The sequence below is a fragment of the Bufo gargarizans genome, chromosome 10 (genome assembly GCF_014858855.1).
Source record: "Bufo gargarizans isolate SCDJY-AF-19 chromosome 10, ASM1485885v1, whole genome shotgun sequence".
NCBI classification, from domain to species: Eukaryota; Metazoa; Chordata; class Amphibia; order Anura; family Bufonidae; genus Bufo; species Bufo gargarizans.
This window is the reverse complement of record NC_058089.1, coordinates 3304414-3326128: the sequence shown is the minus strand read 5'-3', so window position 1 is coordinate 3326128 and position 21715 is coordinate 3304414. Positions and strand designations below refer to the sequence as shown.

At 46.0% G+C, this 21715-nt stretch overlaps 1 protein-coding gene across 1 annotated transcript in view; it reads right to left on the bottom strand.

Moving 5' to 3' along the window:
* Positions 1–21715, bottom strand: part of LOC122920716 — a 132518-nt gene that overhangs the window by 34331 nt on the left and 76472 nt on the right. The window contains exon 7 of the mRNA XM_044270426.1: positions 1245–1604. Coding sequence (XP_044126361.1) covers positions 1245–1604 — 360 coding nt within the window. The remainder of the gene's footprint in view (positions 1–1244; positions 1605–21715) is intronic.

Below are 21715 nucleotides of genomic sequence, written 5' to 3'. Positions count from 1 at the left end.
GGTTATATGTACAGGTATGGGCTCTGGTTATATGTACAGGTATGGGTTCTGGTTATATGTACGGGTATAGGCTCTGGTTATATGTACAGGTATGGGCTCTGGTTATATGTACAGGTATGGGCTCTGGTTATATGTACAGGTATGGGCTCTGGTTATATGTACAGGTATGGGCTCTGGTTATATGTACAGGTATGGGCTCTGGTTATATGTACAGGTATGGGCTCTGGTTATATGTACAGGTACGGGCTCTGGTTATATGTACGGGTATAGGCTCTGGTTATATGTACGGGTATGGGCTCTGGTTATATGTACGGGTATGGGTTCTGGTTATATGTACGGGTATAGGCTCTGGTTATATGTACAGGTATGGGCTCTGGTTATATGTACAGGTATGGGCTCTGGTTATATGTACAGGTATGGGCTCTGGTTATATGTACAGGTATGGGCTCTGGTTATATGTACAGGTATGGGCTCTGGTTATATGTACAGGTATGGGCTCTGGTTGGGTCACAGCTTGCAGCCTTAATGTAGTTTAAAAAAGAATTAAGTTACTTTATCAGAATACCCCTAGACTTGGACTGAGCCTTTGTTGCCTGGGACCATTCTCCTTTTGCAAAGAGACTTGTGTAACATGCACTCTGACAGGGTAGTCCGGCATCTGTGACAGGTAATGGCAGCCACGTTGTGCTGGATGTTCCTGCCGTCTTCTCCCTCACCTGTAACATCCTAATACCCCCTGTACCTTTCACCTGTAACGTCCTAATACCTCCTGTACCTCTCACCTGTAACATCCTAATACCCCCTGTACCTCTCACCTGTAACATCCTAATACCCCCTGTACCTCTCACCTGTAACATCTTAATACCCCCTGTACCTCTCACCTGTAGTATCCCAATACCCCCTGTACTTCTCACCTGTAGTATCCCAATACCCCCTGTACCTCTCACCTGTAGTATCCCAATACCCCCTGTCCCTCTCACCTGTAGTATCCCAATACCCCCTGTCCCTCTCACCTGTAGTATCCCAATACCCCCTGTCCCTCTCACCTGCAACGTCCTAATACCACCTGTACCTCTCACCTGTAACATCCTAATATCTTCTGTACCTCTCACCTGTAACATCCCAATACCCCCTGTACCTCCCACGTGTAGTATACCAATACCCCTTGTACCTCCCACCTGTAGTATCCCAATACCCCCTGTACCTCCCACCTGTAATATCCCAGTACCCGCTGTATCTCTCACCTGTGACCGCCATGACCAGTGCTTGTTCTGCCGATTGACTTGTCGCGGGGTGGAAGGTTCTACAGATGTATTTCACTCCATCGTCGCAGGTCACAGTTGGTTTTACCTTTAAGGTACTAAAAATGCTGTAGGACTTGTCGTCATGCTCACTCTCTATTACATTATGGACATCATCGTTCACGTCGGCCCCATCATCAGATGGCCATCTTACGATTTCGGTCTCCTGGTCCTCCCTGTCCTTCTTCAGCCATGTTATGTGCAAAGTCTTTGATTTAAATCCATTTATGGGACAAGCCAGCATCATCGGCACCTCATGCGTCATATATGGTGGACTGAAGATCTTTAATAGCCTCGGAGCAACTGCAAGATCAACAAAAAATATTGATTTAGGCATTATTACCTCAATTTCCTGCTGTTTTATTTTTTAACATTGTTTTTATTGTTTTATCAAAACCATTTAACAATCCATAAAGTTGTCTTATGTTTGAACACAGATCCATTGTCCGCCATTGAATCAGATACAGAACACATGACATCTTAATCATTGTCAATAGACAGCTCTTGAGGCAAAAAAATATTCACAAGGTAACTATATATATATATAAAATAGGACGTATATATGTGTGTATGTAGATATGTATATATGTGTGTATGTTGCACGATCACTCAAAACCGCAACCATCGATTTCAACGACACTTGGTATACACATCCCCTGCTTCCTGGAAAGAAATCTTGTGGGGGTCTCAGCTCTCTAGGACGAACCGTTCCTGAGATATTCCCAAAAAAGGACCTCCATTAGCCAATACAAGCCTGCAAGTCTTTCTCTTCATATCCCCACTGCCATACACACGGTCACATGACCCTCATCAGCCAATAGAAGCTCGCAGGCCTTTACTCCCCACACACTGCTTTACTCCAGGTTTCCATAACAACCCGGCCAAAGTCGCACGACACATAGGGCACAACTACGCTGCTACATGCATCCATCTTGGATGGATTTTTTTGCGACTGTCGCAGTGCGACACCACAGCCTATCATTATAAAAATTGTTGAGACAATGTTGCGCAACACATGTCGTCCTGTAGCCCCAGCATTAAAGGGGCAGGGCCCTGTGGAGGTCACTGTTAAAGGGGCAGGGCCCTGTGGAGGTCACTGTTAAAGGGGCAGGGCCCTGTGGAGGTCACTGTTAAAGGGGCGGGCACTGGGGAGGTCACTGTTAAAGGGACAGGGCCCTGTGGAGGTCACTGTTAAAGGGGCAGGGCCCTGTGGAGGTCACTGTTAAAGGGGCAGGGCCCTGTGGAGGTCACTGTTAAAGGGGCGGGCACTGGGGAGGTCACTGTTAAAGGGGCGGGCACTGGGGAGGTCACTGTTAAAGGGGCGGGCACTGGGGAGGTCACTGTTAAAGGGGTGGGGTGCTGTATAGGTCACTGTTAAGGGGACGGGCCCCTGAGGAGGTTAATGTCAAGGGAGTGGGGTGCTGTGAAACTCACTGTTAAAGTTGCGGGCTGCTTTGAAGGTCAAAATTAAGGGGATGGGCTGCTGTAGAGGTCCCATTTTATGGAGGCGGGGCACTGTGGGGGGGTGAGGGGCAGTGGAGTTCACTGTTAAGGGGGCAGGGGTCTGTAGAGGTCACAGTTATAGGGGATACTGTGGATATCTTTTAACGACACACAGAAACATTAAATAAAATAAAATTAAATATATCCGTGCAAAGCTGCGTCCTTCTGCTAGTATAAAATAATAGAAAAAAAGAGAAATATAAAAGTAATAAAAGGGGAGGAAAAAAAAAAAGAGAAAAACAGAAGTAGGTGACATACGCACGAGTTTGGGTCTTACAGATCGTTCACTTTTTTTCTTATTCATACACATCTCAATATTGTACAGATATTTTATTCAAGGTGAACTTAATGGGGTTCTGCAGTTTATTTTAACTGATGATCTATCCTCTGGATAGATCATCAGCATCTGACCTGCGGGGGTCCGACACCCGGAACCCCCGCCGAACAGCTGTTTGAGAAGGCAGTGGCGCTCCAGCAGCGCCGCGGCCTTCTCGCTGTTTACCGCAGGCCGAGTGACGTCACGTTTAGTATCTATGGCCTGGGAGGGGCTAAGCTCCATTCAAGTGAACAGAGCTTAGCCGCGCCCAGGCCAGTTAATACAAGTCGTGACGTCCTCGGCCTGCGGTAAACAGTAAGAAGGCTGCGGCGCTGATGGCGCACCGCTGCCTTCTCAAACAGCTGATTGGCGGGGGTCCCGGGTGTCGGACCCCCGCAGGTCAGATGCTGATGATCTATCCAGAGGATAGATCATCAGTTAAAATAAACTGCAGAACCCCTTTAAGCCATACATTCCATTTCTTAATGAACTGGGGTATTTCATTTATGGAAGAAGCTATTCGTTTCTCTGATACACCGTTCTCATTAAAGGGTTTCTGTCACCTGAAAAATGGCTATCAAGATGGCTGACAGGAGCGATGTGCTAATGTCGGCTGAACATAACGATATTAGTGCCATCTCACTGCCTGCCGCAGTTATTGAGAAAAACGAACTTTTATAATATGCTAATTAGACTCTAGAAGCAGGGGGGGGGGGGGCATTGCCCCTGCTCCTAGAGGCTCCGTTCTCCCACCTCTGGCCACGCCCTGCTACACTAGATTGACAGGGCCAGGCAGCGTTGGGCTCCTACCTCTGGCCCTGTGCGCTGGGGAGATCTTGCGCCTGCGCCATCCCGTTCAGTATACGGCGCAGTGAGTGAAGGGCGCTCACCGCCTGCCAGCTTCCTCACTGCGCCTGCGCCGAGATTTACACTGCAGACAGGGCCAGAGGTAGGAGAGCAGCGCTGCCTGGCCCTGTCAATCTAGTGTAGGAGGGCGTGGCCAGAGGTGGGAGAACAGAGCCTCTCGGAGCAGGAACAACGCCCCCCCCCCCTACTCCTAGAGGCTAATTAGCATATTATAAAACCAGGAGCTTTAACCTCTCTACAGTTCCACCATACATGAATCATGTCCGCCTTGGGTTCAAGGCACCTCCAACATTTATTCGACGTGCCAGGATCTAGGTTATTTAGCCTGGACGGTAAGATACCACCTATATAGAATCTTGAGTTTTCTATGTGATTCAGACACTTAAGCTGCGTACAACTGAGAAAGATGTCTGCCATTGATCTGGAGTGATAGAGCAGTTCAAGGCTTTTTCCCATTGGCGATGATATAAAGCTAAGGGGTCATTCATGGCTTCTTACTATGGGACAATACCCTGAAATGATGAGAAGAGCTACGGTATATAATAAATAAAGTTTAGAAGGCAGTGGAGGCGTTTTCTTGGATAACAGATCTTATCTGCAGGTACTTACAAAATTCCTTATTGCGTAAATCATAAACGGTTAATAAATCAGCATTTTCAAACAAATCCCCCCATGAACCCATAATTTAAGATTCAAATCTGGAATACACTATACTTCACTTTTATTATTACTTAAGTTAAAAAACGTGTACTTAATGCTGTTATTTAAATTTTACTTAATGAACCAAAGAAAAGAAAAAGGTTAAAAATACAGTAACCACACCACTGTACAGTCAAAAAATGACCAATTGATCAAGGGGGAGAACGTGCACTAACTCTCACCCCTAACAATTACAGGCAGTTCGCTGCCTTCATACCGCTTGTAGGGACACCATCAACTACATGAAGGTAGCGAACTGCCTGTAATTGTTAGGGGTGAGAGTTAGTGCACGTTCTCCCCCTTGATCAATTGGTCATTTTTTGACTGTACAGTGGAGTGGTTACTGTATTTTTAACCTTTTTCTTTTCTTTGGTTCATTAAGTAAAATTTAAATAACAGCATTAAGTACACGTTTTTTAACTTAAGTAATAATAAAAGTGAAGTATTAAAAGTTTCACCTGGGGCAGGATAGGTTCAATGCCTACCCAGGCATTTGTAAATAAATTATTTGATAAACCTTACCCAGGGTATGTCCCAAATATAAATAGAATCTGGAATACACCTCTCCAATACTTCTAGGTGGGCCTTATAGAAATCTACCTTGATGACTTTCAGTTTGGTGGTTAATAAGTTCCATAATGCTAAAGCCACATCAATTGTAGGGGAGAGGTGTACTTTATGTTTTAGTTCTGTCAGTGAATAGAAGCAAAAGAATGATGATGATTAGATGTCCCCATTAGATGTTTCTCAATGCAGATCCACAGTCGGTCCTCCTCGCCTTTCCATAAAAATCTAAGCTGTTCAAATATGCAGGCTCCATAATATCTTACAATAGACGGCACCCGAACCCCTCTGGAGAGAGGTCAGTATAGCACTTCGGCTTGGACTCTCGGATGCTTGTCTAGCCATATACAGACTCTCATTGGAACCTACAGGAAGCGTTTAGAGGCTGTAATTTCTGCAAAAGGAGGATCTACTAAATATAGATTTTATTTCTTTTTTGTGGTTTATGCACTTGCCTAATTTTGTTTAAACAATTATAGCACTTTCTGTAAATCCAATAAACTTCATTTCACTTCTCAGATATCACTGTGTGCGTCTCCTATATGATAGATTTAACTGACATTTTTTATCGTAACAACCAACGATTTATACAGGAAAATCATGACGATTAACAAGGTTGCCCAAACTTTCGCATCCCACTGTATATTTACATATACTAGATTGCAGTTCCTTTAATATTTTCATAGGAAAGGATGTCGCTAAATTACGGAACAGGTATAAGATCTGAGGCAATATAAACATTGTAATTGAGGCGATTCTACCCGTCCATGAGATCTCATGTTTTTTCATTCTGATTAGTTCCGTTTTTATTTTCTCCCTTAAAGGCGTATAGTTGGTTGAGAGTAGGTTTGAGGTGGATGGTGTGAGTTTTATACCCAAATAGGTGATATATTGGTTATGCCAGTGAAGGGGGTACATAGCTCTCAGTCGGGTGGTTACTGATTGTTTTAGTCCCAAATTTAAAACTTGGCATTTGGCTACATTTATTTATAATATGAAACAGGTACAAATCTCTCCAACACCTGCATAGCGGCTGGTAAGGAGTTAAGGGGATCTGTGAGCGCTAGTATTATGTCATCAGCAAACAACCCAATTTTATGGCTATGACAACCAACACTAATTCCAGATATCAACGGGTGCGTTCTGATTTTGTCAGCTAGCGGTTCTATCACCAGGGCAAATATTATGGGGGATAAGGGACACCCTTTCCTCGTGCCGTTGCTTATTAAAAACCTGTCAGATATCATCCCAGAAATATAAACTGAGGGTTGGGAGTACAGAAGTTTGATTGCATTTAGAATATTGCAATCAAGTCCATATTTAGAGAGTATCTCAAACAGATATCCCCAATGTACGCAATCGAATTCCTTCTCTGTATCCAGTGATAGAAGCAGAGAAGGCATCCGACCAGTCTCCGCTACATGAACAAGATCAATTATTCTCCTGGTTCCATCTATAGTTTCCTTTTTAATAATAGTTGGGACAATGTGAGAGATTCTGTTAGCTAAAATCTTGGAATATATTTTAAGATCTGAATTTAATAAAGAAATGGGCCTAAAGTTGCCAGGTAGGTGTCACGAGGGTGTCAAGAGCCACGTCTGACTCCGTTATACCCGGGGTCAGGAAGTCGCAGCGGTTGGCTTCGCGCTCTATGTCTAAAGATAGTGCTGTTTCTTAATGGTAGTTTTCTGGGTTTGCCTTGCAATCCTTTTTGGCTCACTCAGGGATCCGTAGCTTCTTCTCCTCAACTGTTTCTTGTCTGCCACTCCCAACCTCCTTATATTCCCCTCTCTCACTTCTCTGGTTGCCAGATATAGAGCTTCCTGCCTGGACTTCTATACTGACCCACTGGAGCTGTGTTGCTGCGTTCCCTGGTTGTTGTTCCAGAACGTTACCCTCCGGATCCCTGTTGGGCTTTTGTTGTCCGCTGTGGTCGCCCACCTGGGATTATATGTTTTGTCTGTATTGTCTGTCCTCTCCTTGGTGTTTCCCTCTTAGGGCAGTGGTGCGGACTAGTGTTCCCACCACCCTATTCACTACGTAGGGCTCATCTCAGGAAAAGCCAGGGTTTAGGCACGTGATCGGCGTACGGGTGAGGAACCCGTCTAGGGACGTCAGGGCAGTCATGTGCCAGCCGCAAGGTGAGTCACGGGTCACCACCTTTTCCTCTACCTTGAACAGGGCCTTCCCATTTCCCTCCCTTTGCGTCACGTACGTGATCGGCACGCTGGTCATGATAGTAGGTCCGGAGATTTTCCTGGTTTGGGGAGAGGAATTATATTCGCTTGCAACATTTCACTGGGGATTTCCCCTATGTTGAAGATCTGCTGAAAGGTTACCAATATATGAGTGGCTAGTGTGTCATAGCAGGATTTAAAATACTCATTGGTCAGACCATCGGGTCCCGGAGATTTATTAATATTTGCTGTGCATCTATGGGTTTATTCAGATTTGTCACTTGTTCTCTTGCCATTTCTGGAAGTGAAATCTCCTTTAAAAAAGGACTGAATCGGATCGTTAGTAGGTTGGGGTGTAGAGGGATCATCCTTTAGATTATAAAGCGTGGAATAATAAGATACAGACATTGGCTAAGTCTCAAGGATTTTGCTGTCTGTTGTGCTGGTTATCTTATACATAGTGTCGTTTCTGTTTACCTGCTCCAATTTTAATCTTATTAGCGAGCATGGAACCTGCTCGGTTCTCCTGCCAGTAGAAGCGCGTTTTCGCTTTTCTCAGATAGTGTTCATGTTTGTGCTGGTATAATTGATACAGCTCATATCTTAAATCTTGGAGTTGTTTATATTTTACGGGTGAATATTTGAGTTTATGTGAATGTTCCAGGTCTGCTATGGCTTTACTTAGTATATCTGTGTGGAGAAGCCTATATTTCTTTTTATGAGCAGCGATTTTTATCAGCTGCCCCTTTATAAACGCTTTATGGGCACACCACACAGTGATCGGGGAGACATCTGCAGTGCAATTAACCCCTTAGCGCAGAACTCCATGCATGTACAGCGGGGAAAACTGTGCCAGAACGCAGAACGCCGTACATGCACGGCGTTCATTTAAATGCTCCCATGCCGAGATCGCGCACCTGAAGCACAAATTGCCTTGCTGTGTCGGGGACCAAACAGCTCCCCCTTGACGGCCAGGGACCGATCAGCAGTGGTCCCGGCCGCAGATCACCGCCACACATCCTGTTGTCCCAACGAGCGATCTCGGGCGCACACATCTCCTCCTCTTCTGGCATCCGGCTGTAGCTGCAATGAGAGGATCGGAGATGAGAAATAGCTTTCCGTACATAACTCATTGTGATTGGTCTGTTCCTGACTGTGGACCAATCACAATGAGTTATGTACAGAACGCTCTCACCTTCGATCCTCTCATTTTAGTCAGAGAAGTGATCGGAGGCAGAGCAAAGTTAGACCTGTGGAAAAAAAAAAAAAAAACACACCCCAAAAGTGCCCCTCATTTGTCCACTGTGCCCTTCATCACCCCTCATTAGTCCCCTGTGACCCTCGTTTGTTCCCTGTACCTGTGTGCTGTCTGCCAATAGTGACAGTACATCAGCACCCCAGTCCCTGTCCTCCATACTGTCAGTAACCTGTTCTTGGCAAATTATTAGGGTTAGTTAGGGAGTTATTAGGGTTAGAGCTCTTGTTTTAGGGTAAGTTAGATGTTTATTGAAAAAAATATAAATAATAAATAAATAAATAAATGAATAAATAAATATTGGGGATGTCTGTACTTGTCCCCGATTATAAATACTCAGTTTCAACCCCCCCCCCCCCCCCCCCCATACCTCCGAACCTCTATCTTCTATGACCAGCCCTTGTCACTGAATTTGCCAGCAGTGACAAATTTCTGTCACCAGTGACATAAAGATCTGCTGCTTTTGGAGCACTTTTCTTTTTCTATTTTTTCTGAATATATATATATATTTTACAAAATGTCTCAACGGGTGTTCAGCGCCGAGGAGGCTTATGCCGTACTAGCCTCAGAGTCTGACGCTGACAGTGGAGAAGAAGACTCTTTTCTTGTGTATCGCTCTTCTTCTGATTCATCAGTTGACAAACCCTCCACAGGCGCAGTAGAGTCAGCAGCGCATCAGCTTCTACAAATTACCCCAGCTGGACTTCTGCTACTAACTTTGTACCTCAGGTGCTGGACTTTACGGCCACTACAGGCATTCATGTGAACACTGCAGGGTTCACGGAAGCTGATTTTTTTTCCACCTTTTTTTTCCTGATGAATTGATAGACATGATGGTGGAGCAAACTAATATTTAGCCGCCCACCCAACTCATACTATGCAAGATCCCTTCAGTGGACTCCCACGACCCCTTTGGAGATAATTTTTTTTGGGGGGTCTAAAATTTAATATGGGGATAATTAAAAAAAACATCACTTACGGTCATATTGGAGTAATGACTATTTACATCACACGCCAATATACCGCACTATTATGTCCAGGACCTGATTCGAAAGTCTCCTGAAATTTCTACATTATAACAATAATGCAGATTGTCCACCCCCTAATGATCCTAGATACGATCGTTTATACAAAATTCGGCCCATTATAGATCATTATAATCTCAAGTTTGCCCAGGTCTACACCCCCCAAAAGCATCATTGATGAATCCCTTGTGCACTTCAAGGGCAGACTGCATTTTCGCCAATACCTGCCCAACGAACGGGCCAGATATGGCATCAAACTCTACAAACTATGTGAAAGCCAAAAGTGGCTATACACATAAATTTAGAGTTTATGAGGGAAAAGATTCAAAAATTTAACCCCCAGAGTGCCCCCCTCTCCTTGGAATAGCAGGAAAAATAGTATGGGACTTGATTCACCCCCTGCTAGGTCAAGGGTACAACTTGTACCTTGACAACTTCTACACAAGTGTCCCACTACTGAAATGCCTGTTTTCCAGAGACACTGTCGCATGCGGAACTATCAGACAAAACCAAAAACATCTGCCTAAAAACTTTATAGACCAAAGGATAAGAGTGAGGGAAAGCAGGGCAGTTTGCAATGATAACATGATGCTTGTTAAGTACAAAGACAAGCGTGACGTCTTTGTACTTACTACCATACACGCTGACAGATCCACCCCTGTTCCAGTTCGTGGATCCACAGAATCAGTCCCCAAACCTGTGTGCATCCAGGACTATAATAAGTTTATGGGAGGGGTGGATCTGTCAGACCAGGTACTGCAACCATACAGTGCCCTCCGCAAAACTCGGGCATGGTATAAAAAATTGGCATTGCACCTGACGCAAATTGCCCTCTATAATGCTTTTGTAATATACAGACATGCAGGAAACCAAGGAAAATTCCTGCACTTTCAAGAAAAAGTAATAAATACTTTTTATTTGGGGAACAGAAAGGGGAAGGGAGCAGGGCCACAGGAAGTGAGAGCAGAATAATACGAGGACAGCATTTCCCTGGGGTAGTTCCCCCCCACAGAGACACGGAGAAGGCCACAAAAAAGGTGTCGGGTATGCTCCAGAAATGGAATCAGGAAAGACACAATTCATCATTGTGAGACGTGGCCCTCAAAGCCGGGTCTTTGCATAAAAGATTGCTTTAGAATCTACCACACCTCTGTTGACTTTTAACTAAACCCCCTTCGATCATTTTATAAAACACCCCTTGAAACTGTATGCTGGTAAAAATTCTAATTTCCTGTTTCTCCACATTTCAATTGGCATTCTAATAAAACCCATAACAAAGCTAAAAATTGTTATTACACCCCTAGATGAATACCTTGACGGGTGTTGTTTTACAAAAGGGGACCAGAACTTTGTATTTTCTGGTAGCTCAGTGCCTCTGCAATGTGATGACATATAATATACAACATATTTCTTCGATATAATTTGAGACAATTTGAGACAGACACTCTTTTAGCTGCTATATATGGCGACTATGTCCTACCATATAAAGCTTATATATATATATATATATATATAAGATTTGTAGGATACCGAATACATCAGCTGTTGCTTATCAGTACACTGAACTTTACAGTGTGCCAATACAGCAGTTTATGGCCACATATGAAAAGTTGCCATATTCAGGAGAGAATGGGTAACAAATTGTGGGTGTAATTTACTCTGTTGCCCCTTGTGAAAATAAATAAGGCTACTTTCACACTAGCATTCGGCTGTCCGCTTGTAAACTCCGTTTGAAGGGGCTCACGAGCGGACCCGAACGCTTCCGTCCAGCCCTGATGCAGTCTGAATGGATGCGGATCCGCTCAGAATGCATCAGTCTGGCGGCGTTCAGCCTCCGCTCCGCTCAGCAGGCGGACACCTGAACGCTGCTTGCAGCCTGGCCGTGCGGAGGCAAACGGATCCGTCCAGACTTACAATGTAGGTCAATGGGGACGGATCCGTTTGAAGATGACACATTATGGCTCAATCTTCAAACGGATCCGTCCACCATTGACTTTCAATGTAAAAGTCTGGACGGATCCGCTCAGGCTACTTTCACACTTAGAAAATTTTTATGCAGACGGATCCGTTCTGAACGCTAGTGTGAAAGTAGCCTAATGTGGGCCTAAAGAGACATTTTCTTGTAAAAAATTAAAATTTTAGTTTTCACAGCAAAATATTTCTAAATTCTTTTTTTTTATAATTGTTTATTTTATAAATTTTTGTCAATGAAAAAGTAATACAGGTACAATGTCACATTGCATATCAGTGAATATTTCTAAATTCTATGAATCGTTTGTTGGGTCAAAGTGCTCGCTACATGCCTTGAAAAATTCCTTGGGGGTGTAGTTTCCAAAATGGGGTCACTTCTCGGGGTTTTCCACTGTGGAGGTACCTCAGGGTGTCTTCAAATGTGACATGGCACCTAAAAATTATTCCAGCGAAATCTGTCTGTCACGAGCCACGTCTGACTCCGTTATACCCGGGGTCAGGAAGTCGCAGCGGGTGGCTGCGCGCTCTATGTCTAAAGATCACGTTGTTTCTTAGTGATTGTTTTCTGTGTTTGCCTTGCAATCCTTTTTGTCTCACTCAGGGATCCGTAGCTTCTCCTCCTCAGCTGTTTCTTGTCTGCCACTCCCAACCTCCTTATATTCTCCTCTCACACTTCTCTAGTTGCCAGTTATAGAGCTTCCTGCCTGGACATCTATACTGACCCACTGGAGCTGAGAATCTGGTTGTTGTTCCAGAGTGCTTCCCTCCGGATCCCTGTTGGGCTTTTTGTTGTCTCCTGTTGTCGCCCACCTGGGATTATATGTTTAGTCTGTATTGTCTGTCCTCCCCTTGGTGTTTTCCTTTAGAGCTAGTGGTGCGGACTAGTGTTCCCACCACCCTGTTCACTATCTAGGGCTCATCTTAGGGAAAGCCAGGGTTTAGGCACGTGATCGGCGTACGGGTGAGGAACCCGTCTAGGGACGTCAGGGCAGCCAGGTGCCAGCCGCAAGGTGAGTCAGGGGTCACCACCTTCCCTCTCACTTGGGCAGGGCCTTCCTCCTTCCCTCCCTCTGTGTCACGTATGTGATAGTCACGCCGATCGTGATATTATAACTGGCCCTTATTTTTTGGGAGAAAAAAAATAAATAAAAATAAAAAAAATTTTTTTTCTCTCTACTTAGAATCCAATATGGATCCTATTGCTGCTTTGGCAAAACAGCTTCAAGGCCTGTCTTTGGAGGTGGCAGGATTGAAGGCGTCTGTCCTCCAACAACAGCAGCAAATGCAGCAGACCGCAAGCCCAGCGGTTGCTATGGGTAACCAGGTTGTTACGGAACCCAAGGTTGTCCTTCCTGACAGATTTTCTGGGGGAAGGGACAAATTTGTGACGTTCCGTGAGGCCTGCAAATTATATTTTAAGCTGCGCCCTTACTCCTCAGGTAATGAAGAACAGCGGGTGGGGATTGTTATTTCCCTGCTTCAGGGGGACCCGCAATCCTGGGCGTTCTCGTTACCCCCTGGTTCCCAGGCTCTCCGGTCAGTGGAGGGATTTTTTGGGGTTTTTGGGTCTCATATATGATGACCCTGACCGAGTCGCCCTGGCCGAGTCGAAGTTACGGAGACTCCTACAGGGAGATCGGCCAGCAGAGGAATATTGCTCAGAGTTCCGTAGGTGGGCTACGGATACTCAGTGGAACGACCCGGCTCTCAGGAGTCAGTTCTGCTCTGGGTTATCCGAAAGGGTTAAGGATGCGCTTGCGCTGTATGAGACCCCCCTTTCCCTTGATGCTGTTATGTCCCTCTCTATCATAATAGATAGACGTCTTAGGGAGAGATCGAAAATTCCTGAGCAATTGGTAACCTCTCCCAAGCAGCAGTTAGTCTGTACGGACTTAGACGAGCCTATGCAGCTAGGAGGAACTTCTCGTCAGGTCCGTCCTCCTGAGGTTCGCCGTAGGTGGGGGGCTTGTTTTTTCTGTGGGGGGAGGGGTCATTTCATTAATGTCTGTCCCTCCTTTCTCAAAAACAAAAGACCGTCGGAAAACTACTAACCCCAGGCTGTGTGGAGGATGTCAGCCGGGGGGTATACGTCTCCTCCATACGTACATCGCAATTTGTGTTGCCAGCGGTTATTGTTTTTGGTGTTAAGACGGAGACTATTTCTTTCTTTCTAGACAGTGGAGCAGGGGTAAATTTAATAGATGCCCATTTTGCCCGCACTATGGGTTTGTCTCTCTGTACACTGCAGAGATCTATTCCCATATTCGCTATTGATTCTGCTCCTCTGTCTCAGAGAAACCTCACTCACATTGTCCATAACTTACACCTTCGGGTAGGGGACCATCATAAGGAGCGTCTTTCATGTTACGTTCTGGAGGGCCTTCCCTCTCCTGTGGTATTGGGTCTTCCCTGGTTGGTAGCGCACAATCCAGTGGTGGATTGGCAGGCCAGGGAGATATCGGAGTGGAGTGAGCATTGCAGAGAGAATTGCTTAAATAACAATTGCTTAATCGCCTCCATAGCTTCCCTACCTACATTTATTTCGGACTTTGAGGACGTTTTTTCTGAAAAGGGTTGTCAGAAGCTACCACCTCATCGTCCTTATGATTGCCCGGTTAACCTGATTCCCGGTGCAAAATTACCCAAGTCCAGGTTGTATAATCTTTCGGGGCCCGAGAGACAAGCCATGAAAGATTATTTCTCCGAGAGTCTGGCCAAGGGACACATCAGACCCTCTTCTTCACCCGTGGCTGCAGGGTTTTTCTTTGTTAAAAAGAAAGATGGGGGCCTGCGTCCTTGCCTAGATTTCCGTGAGCTAAACCGGATAACCATCCGAGACCCATACCCTCTTCCTCTCATTCCTGACCTTTTTAATCAGATTGCGGGTGCTAGGTGGTTCTCCAAACTTGATCTTAGGGGGGCCTACAATCTGATTCGTATCAAGGAGGGGGATGAGTGGAAGACAGCTTTTAACACCCCTGAGGGGCATTATGAAAATCTAGTTATGCCTTTCGGTCTGACCAATGCTCCTGCCGTCTTCCAACATTTCGTTAATGACATTTTTAGTCATCTAATCGGCAGGTTTGTGGTAATATACCTAGATGATAGCCTAATTTACTCGTCTGATCTGAGAACACATGAGGAGCATGTCAGACAAGTACTACAGGTCCTACGGACGAATAAATTATATGCGAAAATTGAAAAATGTGTCTTCGCCGTTCAGGAGATACAATTCCTGGGATATCTATTATCTGCTTCAGGTTTCCGTATGGATCCTGGGAAGGTCCAGGCAATTTTAGATTGGGATCTTCCTGAGAACCTTAAAGCTCTACAACGGTTTTTGGGTTTCGCAAATTTCTATAGAAAGTTCATTAAAAATTATTCAGTGATCGTTAAACCGCTTACTGACATGACTAGGAAGGGGACTGATTTTTCTAAATGGTCTGACGCCGCTAAAATTGCATTTTCCTCTCTAAAAGAGAGATTTACCTCAGCACCTGTACTAGTCCAACCTGATGTCTCCCAGCCTTTTATTGTTGAAGTAGATGCGTCAGAGGTGGGAGTGGGGGCTGTACTGTCTCAGGGTCCGTCTCCTGGCAAATGGCGTCCTTGCACTTTTTCCAAAAAGTTATCTACAGCAGAAAAGAACTATGATATTGGAAATAGGGAACTGTTGGCGATTAAACTGGCTTTGAAGAGTGGCGTCACTTCTTAGAGGGAGCAATCCACCCCGTCACGGTGATTACGGATCACAAAAACCTTCTGTACCTAGAATCGGCTAAGCGTCTCACCCCTAGACAGGCTAGGTGGTCGCTATTCTTTACCAGATTTAACTTTGTAATCACCTATCGTCCGGGGGCAAAAAATACCAAGGCAGACGCGTTATCTCGTAGTTTCCCTGGAGGGGGTAATGTGAGTGATCCGGTACCTATTTTACAAAGAGGAGTGGTTGTCTCTGCTGTACACTCTGTTCTAGAGGGAAAGGTGTTAGAGGCCCAGGGGGACGCCCCGGCCTCTTGCCCCTCAGAGAAATTGTTGAACCTGCGTTTCGAATTATTAAAGGAACATCATAATTCGGCACTTGCTGGGCACCCGGGTAGTAAAGCAACCTTGGAGCTATTGTCTCGTCGTTTTTGGTGGCCAAGGTTGCGTCAGGATGTAATGGATTTCGTGTCTACTTGTTCTACTTGTGCACGCGCGAAAGTCTCTCATACACGTCCAGCAGGGTCTTTATTGCCACTTTTCATCCCCAATAAGCCATGGACACATCTATCAATGGATTTCATCACTGACTTACCGTTGTCTGCGGGTAAAACAGTTATCTTGGTAGTAGTAGACAGGTTTAGCAAAATGGTACACTTCATTGCGTTACCCGCACTTCCTAATGCTAAGACTCTTGCTCAGGTGTTTATCAGTGAAATCGTGAAGCTTCACGGGGTCCCTTCCGATGTGGTTTCGGATCGGGGAACCCAGTTTATTTCTAAGTTTTGGAAAGCTTTTTGTTCCCGTTTGGGGGTACACTTATCCTTTTCCTCAGCTTTCCATCCTCAGTCGAATGGACAGATTGAGCGTACCAACCAAAACCTGGAGACATATCTAAGATGTTTTGTGTCTGAAAACCAAGAGGTGTGGTCATCATATTTACCGTTAGCCGAGTTTGCCATAAATAATCGCTGTCAGGAATCCACTGGCAAGTCACCATTTCTTGGTGCATACGGTTTTCATCCCCAATTTTGTACTTTCAAAGAGGGGGGGTCTTCTGGGGTTCCCGAAGAGGACCGGTTTTCTTCATCTCTTTCATCGGTATGGCAGAAGGTGCATGCTAACTTGAAAAATATGAGTGGTAAATATAAATGCATGGCCGATAAGAAACGGTCGCCAGGTCCGGACCTAGGAGTGAATGACTATGTGTGGTTATCTACTAGGAATATTAAGTTGAAGGTTCCTTCTTGGAAACTGGGTCCTAGGTTCATTGGTCCTTATAAAATAGTAGCCGTCATTAACCCTGTGGCTTTTCGCCTGGAGCTACCTCAGACTTTTAAGATCCATAACGTCTTCCATAAGTCGTTACTCAAGAAGTATGTTCCACCTCTAGAACCATCACCGCTGCCACCTCCTCCTGTTATTGTGGATGGTAATCTGGAGTTTCAAATATCCAGAATTGTTGATTCTCGTCGGGTCCGCCGCTCTCTTCAGTATCTGGTGCATTGGAGGGGTTACGGTCCCGAGGAAAGAATGTGGGTTCCAGCGTCAGAGGTAAACGCCAACAGGTTAATTCAGGCTTTCCATGCCTCTCATCCTGAGAGACCTGGTCCTGAGTGTCCGGAGGCCCCTCGTGAAAGGGGGGGGGGGGGTACTGTCACGAGGGTGTCAAGAGCCACGTCTGACTCCGTTATACCCGGGGTCAGGAAGTCGCAGCGGGTGGCTGCGGGCTCTATGTCTAAAGATCACGTTGTTTCTTAGTGATTGTTTTCTGTGTTTGCCTTGCAAACCCTTTTGTCTCACTCAGGGATCCGTAGCTTCTCCTCCTCAGCTGTTTCTTGTCTGCTACTCCCAACCTCCTTATATTCTCCTCTCTCACTTCTCTAGTTGCCAGTTATAAAGCTTCCTGCCTGGACAAGGTGAAAAATCGCCCGCTCCTTAAAGGGATTCTGTCATCAGATTTGAGGCCTATAACCTAAACATATGGCCAGGTCCCTACTAATACCCTGAATCCTAAAGTGACCTTATCAAATGCGCCTGTGGCTCTATAATCATATAAAACAGGTTTATATAACCTGTCACTCGCGTTCCAAATGTGTCTCATGATGCAGGGTGCCCGGCTGCAGCCATCTCCTTTTGGTGCCCAGCGCCGCCTTCCCACCAGAAATCGCCGCCCTCCCTTTCTATAGAGCCGCCTTCCTCACCTCAGCACCGCCTCCGAAATTGTCCGCTCCCTCAGCCAGATCCCGTGCGGCTGTGAGAGGAAGGCTGCAATAGGGCGGTCAAGGCAGGTTTAAGCGAAGTGCGCCGGCCGGCGAATGTGCACTTCGCTTAACAAGGCCGCTGCCAGGAGTCCGCAAGGGCGCATCAGGTTATACCTAGTTTGCACGCGCGGGATCTGGCTGAGGAGAGCGGACGATTTCAGAGGCGGCGCTGAGGTTAGAGAGGCGGTGATGACGTGAGGAAGGCGGCTCAATTGAAAGGGAGGGCGGCGATTTCTAGTGGGAAGGTGGCGCTGGGCACCAAAAGGAGATGGCTGCAGCCGGGCACCCTGCATCATGAGACACATTTGGAACGCGAGTGACAGGTTATTATAGAGCCACAGGCGCATTTGATAAGGTCACTTTAGGATTCAGGGTATTAGTAGGGACCTGGCCATATGTTTAGGTTATAGGCCTCAAATCTGATGACAGAATCCCTTTAAGGGGTTAAAGGAAAAATATTCCTGTAGGTTATCCTGGTCAGGATGCGTTAATAAGTAATTAATCTCCGGGGAGGGGGATGAATAATTATTAGTTTTCTGAAATTTGGCATGATACTGGTGCATGGTCCAACCATATTATTGAGCCAATGCTGGTCTTTAAGATTTTTTGCAACAACCATTTATCTACAATAACGAGGTCAGTTTTATCTGGATTGGAGTAGAATGTAGACTCGCGCTCAGAAGCATGAAATACTCTCCACATGTCACACATATCTTCTGATAGGAGAAGCTGTGAAAAGGGGGATGAGTGCCTGGAATCTGGATGGGAGGATTTATTCATGATGGGTGACGGGGGCAAATTGAAATCTCCGCATATAAGCAGAGATTGTTTTATGCTCGACATCTTGATAATAAATCTTTAATGAAAGAAAGTTGTCGGTAATTAGGGGAGTAAATGGGGACTAGTGTATACATGAGTAAAATAGCAGTATTTAAACCATTTGGCTACCAGAGGTTTTTTTTCGTTTTTGTGTTTTCATATTTTTTCTCTATTTTCCGGGAGCCATAACTTTTTAAAATTTCCGGTCACATAGCTGTATGAGGGCTTATTTTTTTGCAGGACAAGTTGTACTTTCTAATGCCACCATTAATTATCTCATAATATGTAGTGGGAAGCGGGAAAAAAATTCCAAATGGGGTGGAATTGGAAATAAAACTCAATCCCTACAACGTTTTAGGGGTTTTGTTCCCACTGCATTTCGTTTACGGCAAAACTGACCCAAGCCCTTCATTCTCTGGGTCAATACGATTACAATGATACCCCATATGTATAGGTTTTTTATGTCTAAATAGTGCAAAAAAGAAATGTAAACTTTGAGAACTTTTTTTTTTTTTTACACCACCATATTCTGACCCTCATAACTTTTTTATACTTATGTCTACTGAGCTGTTTAGGGGCTAAGTTTTTGCGGGACAATCCATAGTTTTTATTGATACCATTTTGGAGTGTGCGTGACTTTTTGATCACATTTTATTTCATTTTTTGGGGTAAGAGAAGCAATGAAAAAATGGCAAATCGGCCATTTTGACCCTTTTTTACCATTACGCCATTCACTTCATAGAGACTCAGAGCATTTTGCACAAGTACTGAAGTCCCTTTTGCGCATTCAGGTGCCGTCATCTCACTTGATCACGACATCTAAACCATTTAATTACCGCGATCTGCATTATTGCCGGTTGCTGTAATTAGCCGTAGGTCTCTGCTGTTTGAAACATCAGAGACTTGCCGGCCATGACGCCCGCTGCACGGGAGAGCGGGCGTCATGCTTGTACGGCGCTGGTAGCGAAAGGGTTAAGCTTATTTCCTAAATTATATTTATTCTAAAGCACAGAATAAAAATGTAAATGAGATAATTGATATTAGAGAGCACTTTCAGATACCTTCAAGTTATTGGTGTTAATCTGGCAACTGGTGTTAATTTCCTTAAAGGGGTTCTGCAGTTTGTTTTAACTGATGATCTATCCTCTGGATAGATCATCAGCCTCTGATCGGCGGGGGTCCGACACCCGGGACCCCCGCTGATCAGCTGTTTGAGAAGGCAGCGGCGCTCCAGCAGTGCCGCGGCCTTCTCACTGTTTACCGCTGGCCGAGTGACGTCACAACTAGTATCACTGGCCTGGGCGGGGCTAAGCTCTGTTCACTTGAATGGAGCTTAGCCCCGCCCAGGCCAGTTGATACTAGTCGTGACGTCACTCGGCCAGCGGTAAACAGTGAGAAGGCCGCGGCACTGCTGGAGCGCTGTGGCCTTCTCAAACAGAGGATAGATCATCAGTTAAAACAAAGTACAGAACCCCTTTAATGTTACAGATGAGGATAATATATCTTCCGTCTTCATCTATCATTTCTTTCATTAGTTGAAAGGCTAGGTTGGTTTTAATCGCTATTGCTACCCCTGTTTTCTTCCCTGTGGCTGGAGCGATACAAATGTTAGTGGAGCTCCTGAGCTGCAATCTAAAAGGGTCCTCTGTATTTAGGGGGGTCTCTTGGGCGCATATTATATCTAGGGCTGCAACGATTAATCGATGTAATCGATTATATTCGATAACTGGATTCGTTGTCGACGAATCCAGTTATCGAATAATCGCCGATTCGTTGCTATGCGGGCGGGCGGTCGCTGCATCTTTATTTTACCTTTTTACAATGACGCTCCTGTAACAGCCAGGCAGAGCGGACGGCGGCGTAACGTCACTCACTCACGTGACGCGCCTGCTCCGCCTCCTTCATTCATGAGGTGGGCGGAGCAGGTGCGTCACGTGAGTGAGTGACGTTGCGCCGCCGTCCGCTCTGCCTGGCTGTTACAGGAGCGTCATTGTAAAAAGGTAAAATAAAGATGCAGTGATTAGTCCGACTTATAAGCATCGGGGCCGGGGCTGTTATGGGGAGGGGGGAGGATCTGTCTATGGCACTGCTATGGGGAGGGGGGTCTGTGTATATCACTGCTATGGGGAGGGGGGAGGATCTGTCTATGGCACTGCTATGGGGAGGGGGGTCTGTGTATAGCACTGCTATGGGGAGGGGGATCTGTGCACTGTTATGGGGAAAGGGATCTGTGCACTGTTATGCCCATAACAGTGCACATATCCCCCTCTCCATAACAGCGCCACCCACAGATCCCCCTCTCCATAACAGCGCCACCCACAGATCCCCCTCTCCATAACAGCGCCATCCACAGTTCCCCTCTCCATAACAGCGCCACCCACAGATCCCCCTCTCCATAACAGCGCCGCCCACAGATCCCCCTCTCCATAACAGTGCCGCCCACAGATCCCCCTCTCCATAACTGCGCCGCCCACAGATCCCCCTCTCCATAACTGCGCCGCCCACAGATCCCCCTCTCCATAACTGCGCCGCCCACAGATCCCCCTCTCCATAACTGCGCCGCCCACAGATCCCCCTCTCCATAACTGCGCCGCCCACAGATCCCCCTCTCCATAACTGCGCCGCCCACAGATCCCCCTCTCCATAACTGCGCCGCCCACAGATCCCCCTCTCCATAACTGCGCCGCCCACAGATCCCCCATAAGTGTCGCCCACAGATCCCCCATAAGTGTCGCCCACAGATCCCCCATAAGTGTCGCCCACAGATCCCCATAAGTGTCGCCCACAGATCCCCCATAAGTGTCGCCCACAGATCCCCCATAAGTGTCGCCCACAGATCCCCCATAAGTGTCGCCCACAGATCCCCCATAAGTGTCGCCCACAGATCCCCCATAAGTGTCGCCCACAGATCCCCCATAAGTGTCGCCCACAGATCCCCCATAAGTGTCGCCCACAGATCCCCCATAAGTGTCGCCCACAGATCCCCCTCTCCATAACTGCGCCGCCCACAGATCCCCCTCTCCATAACTGCGCCGCCCACAGATCCCCCATAATAGTGTCGTCCACAGATCCCCCATAATAGTGTCGTCCACAGATCCCCCATAATAGTGTCGTCCACAGATCCCCCATAATAGTGTCGTCCACAATTTGTTTTAATATGGCCTTTGAACATAATTTTTCAAGTAAGATCATATAAACCTCTGTTTTGTAATTTTGTCGTTTTTCCCGATTAATCGAAGAAATTAATCGGCA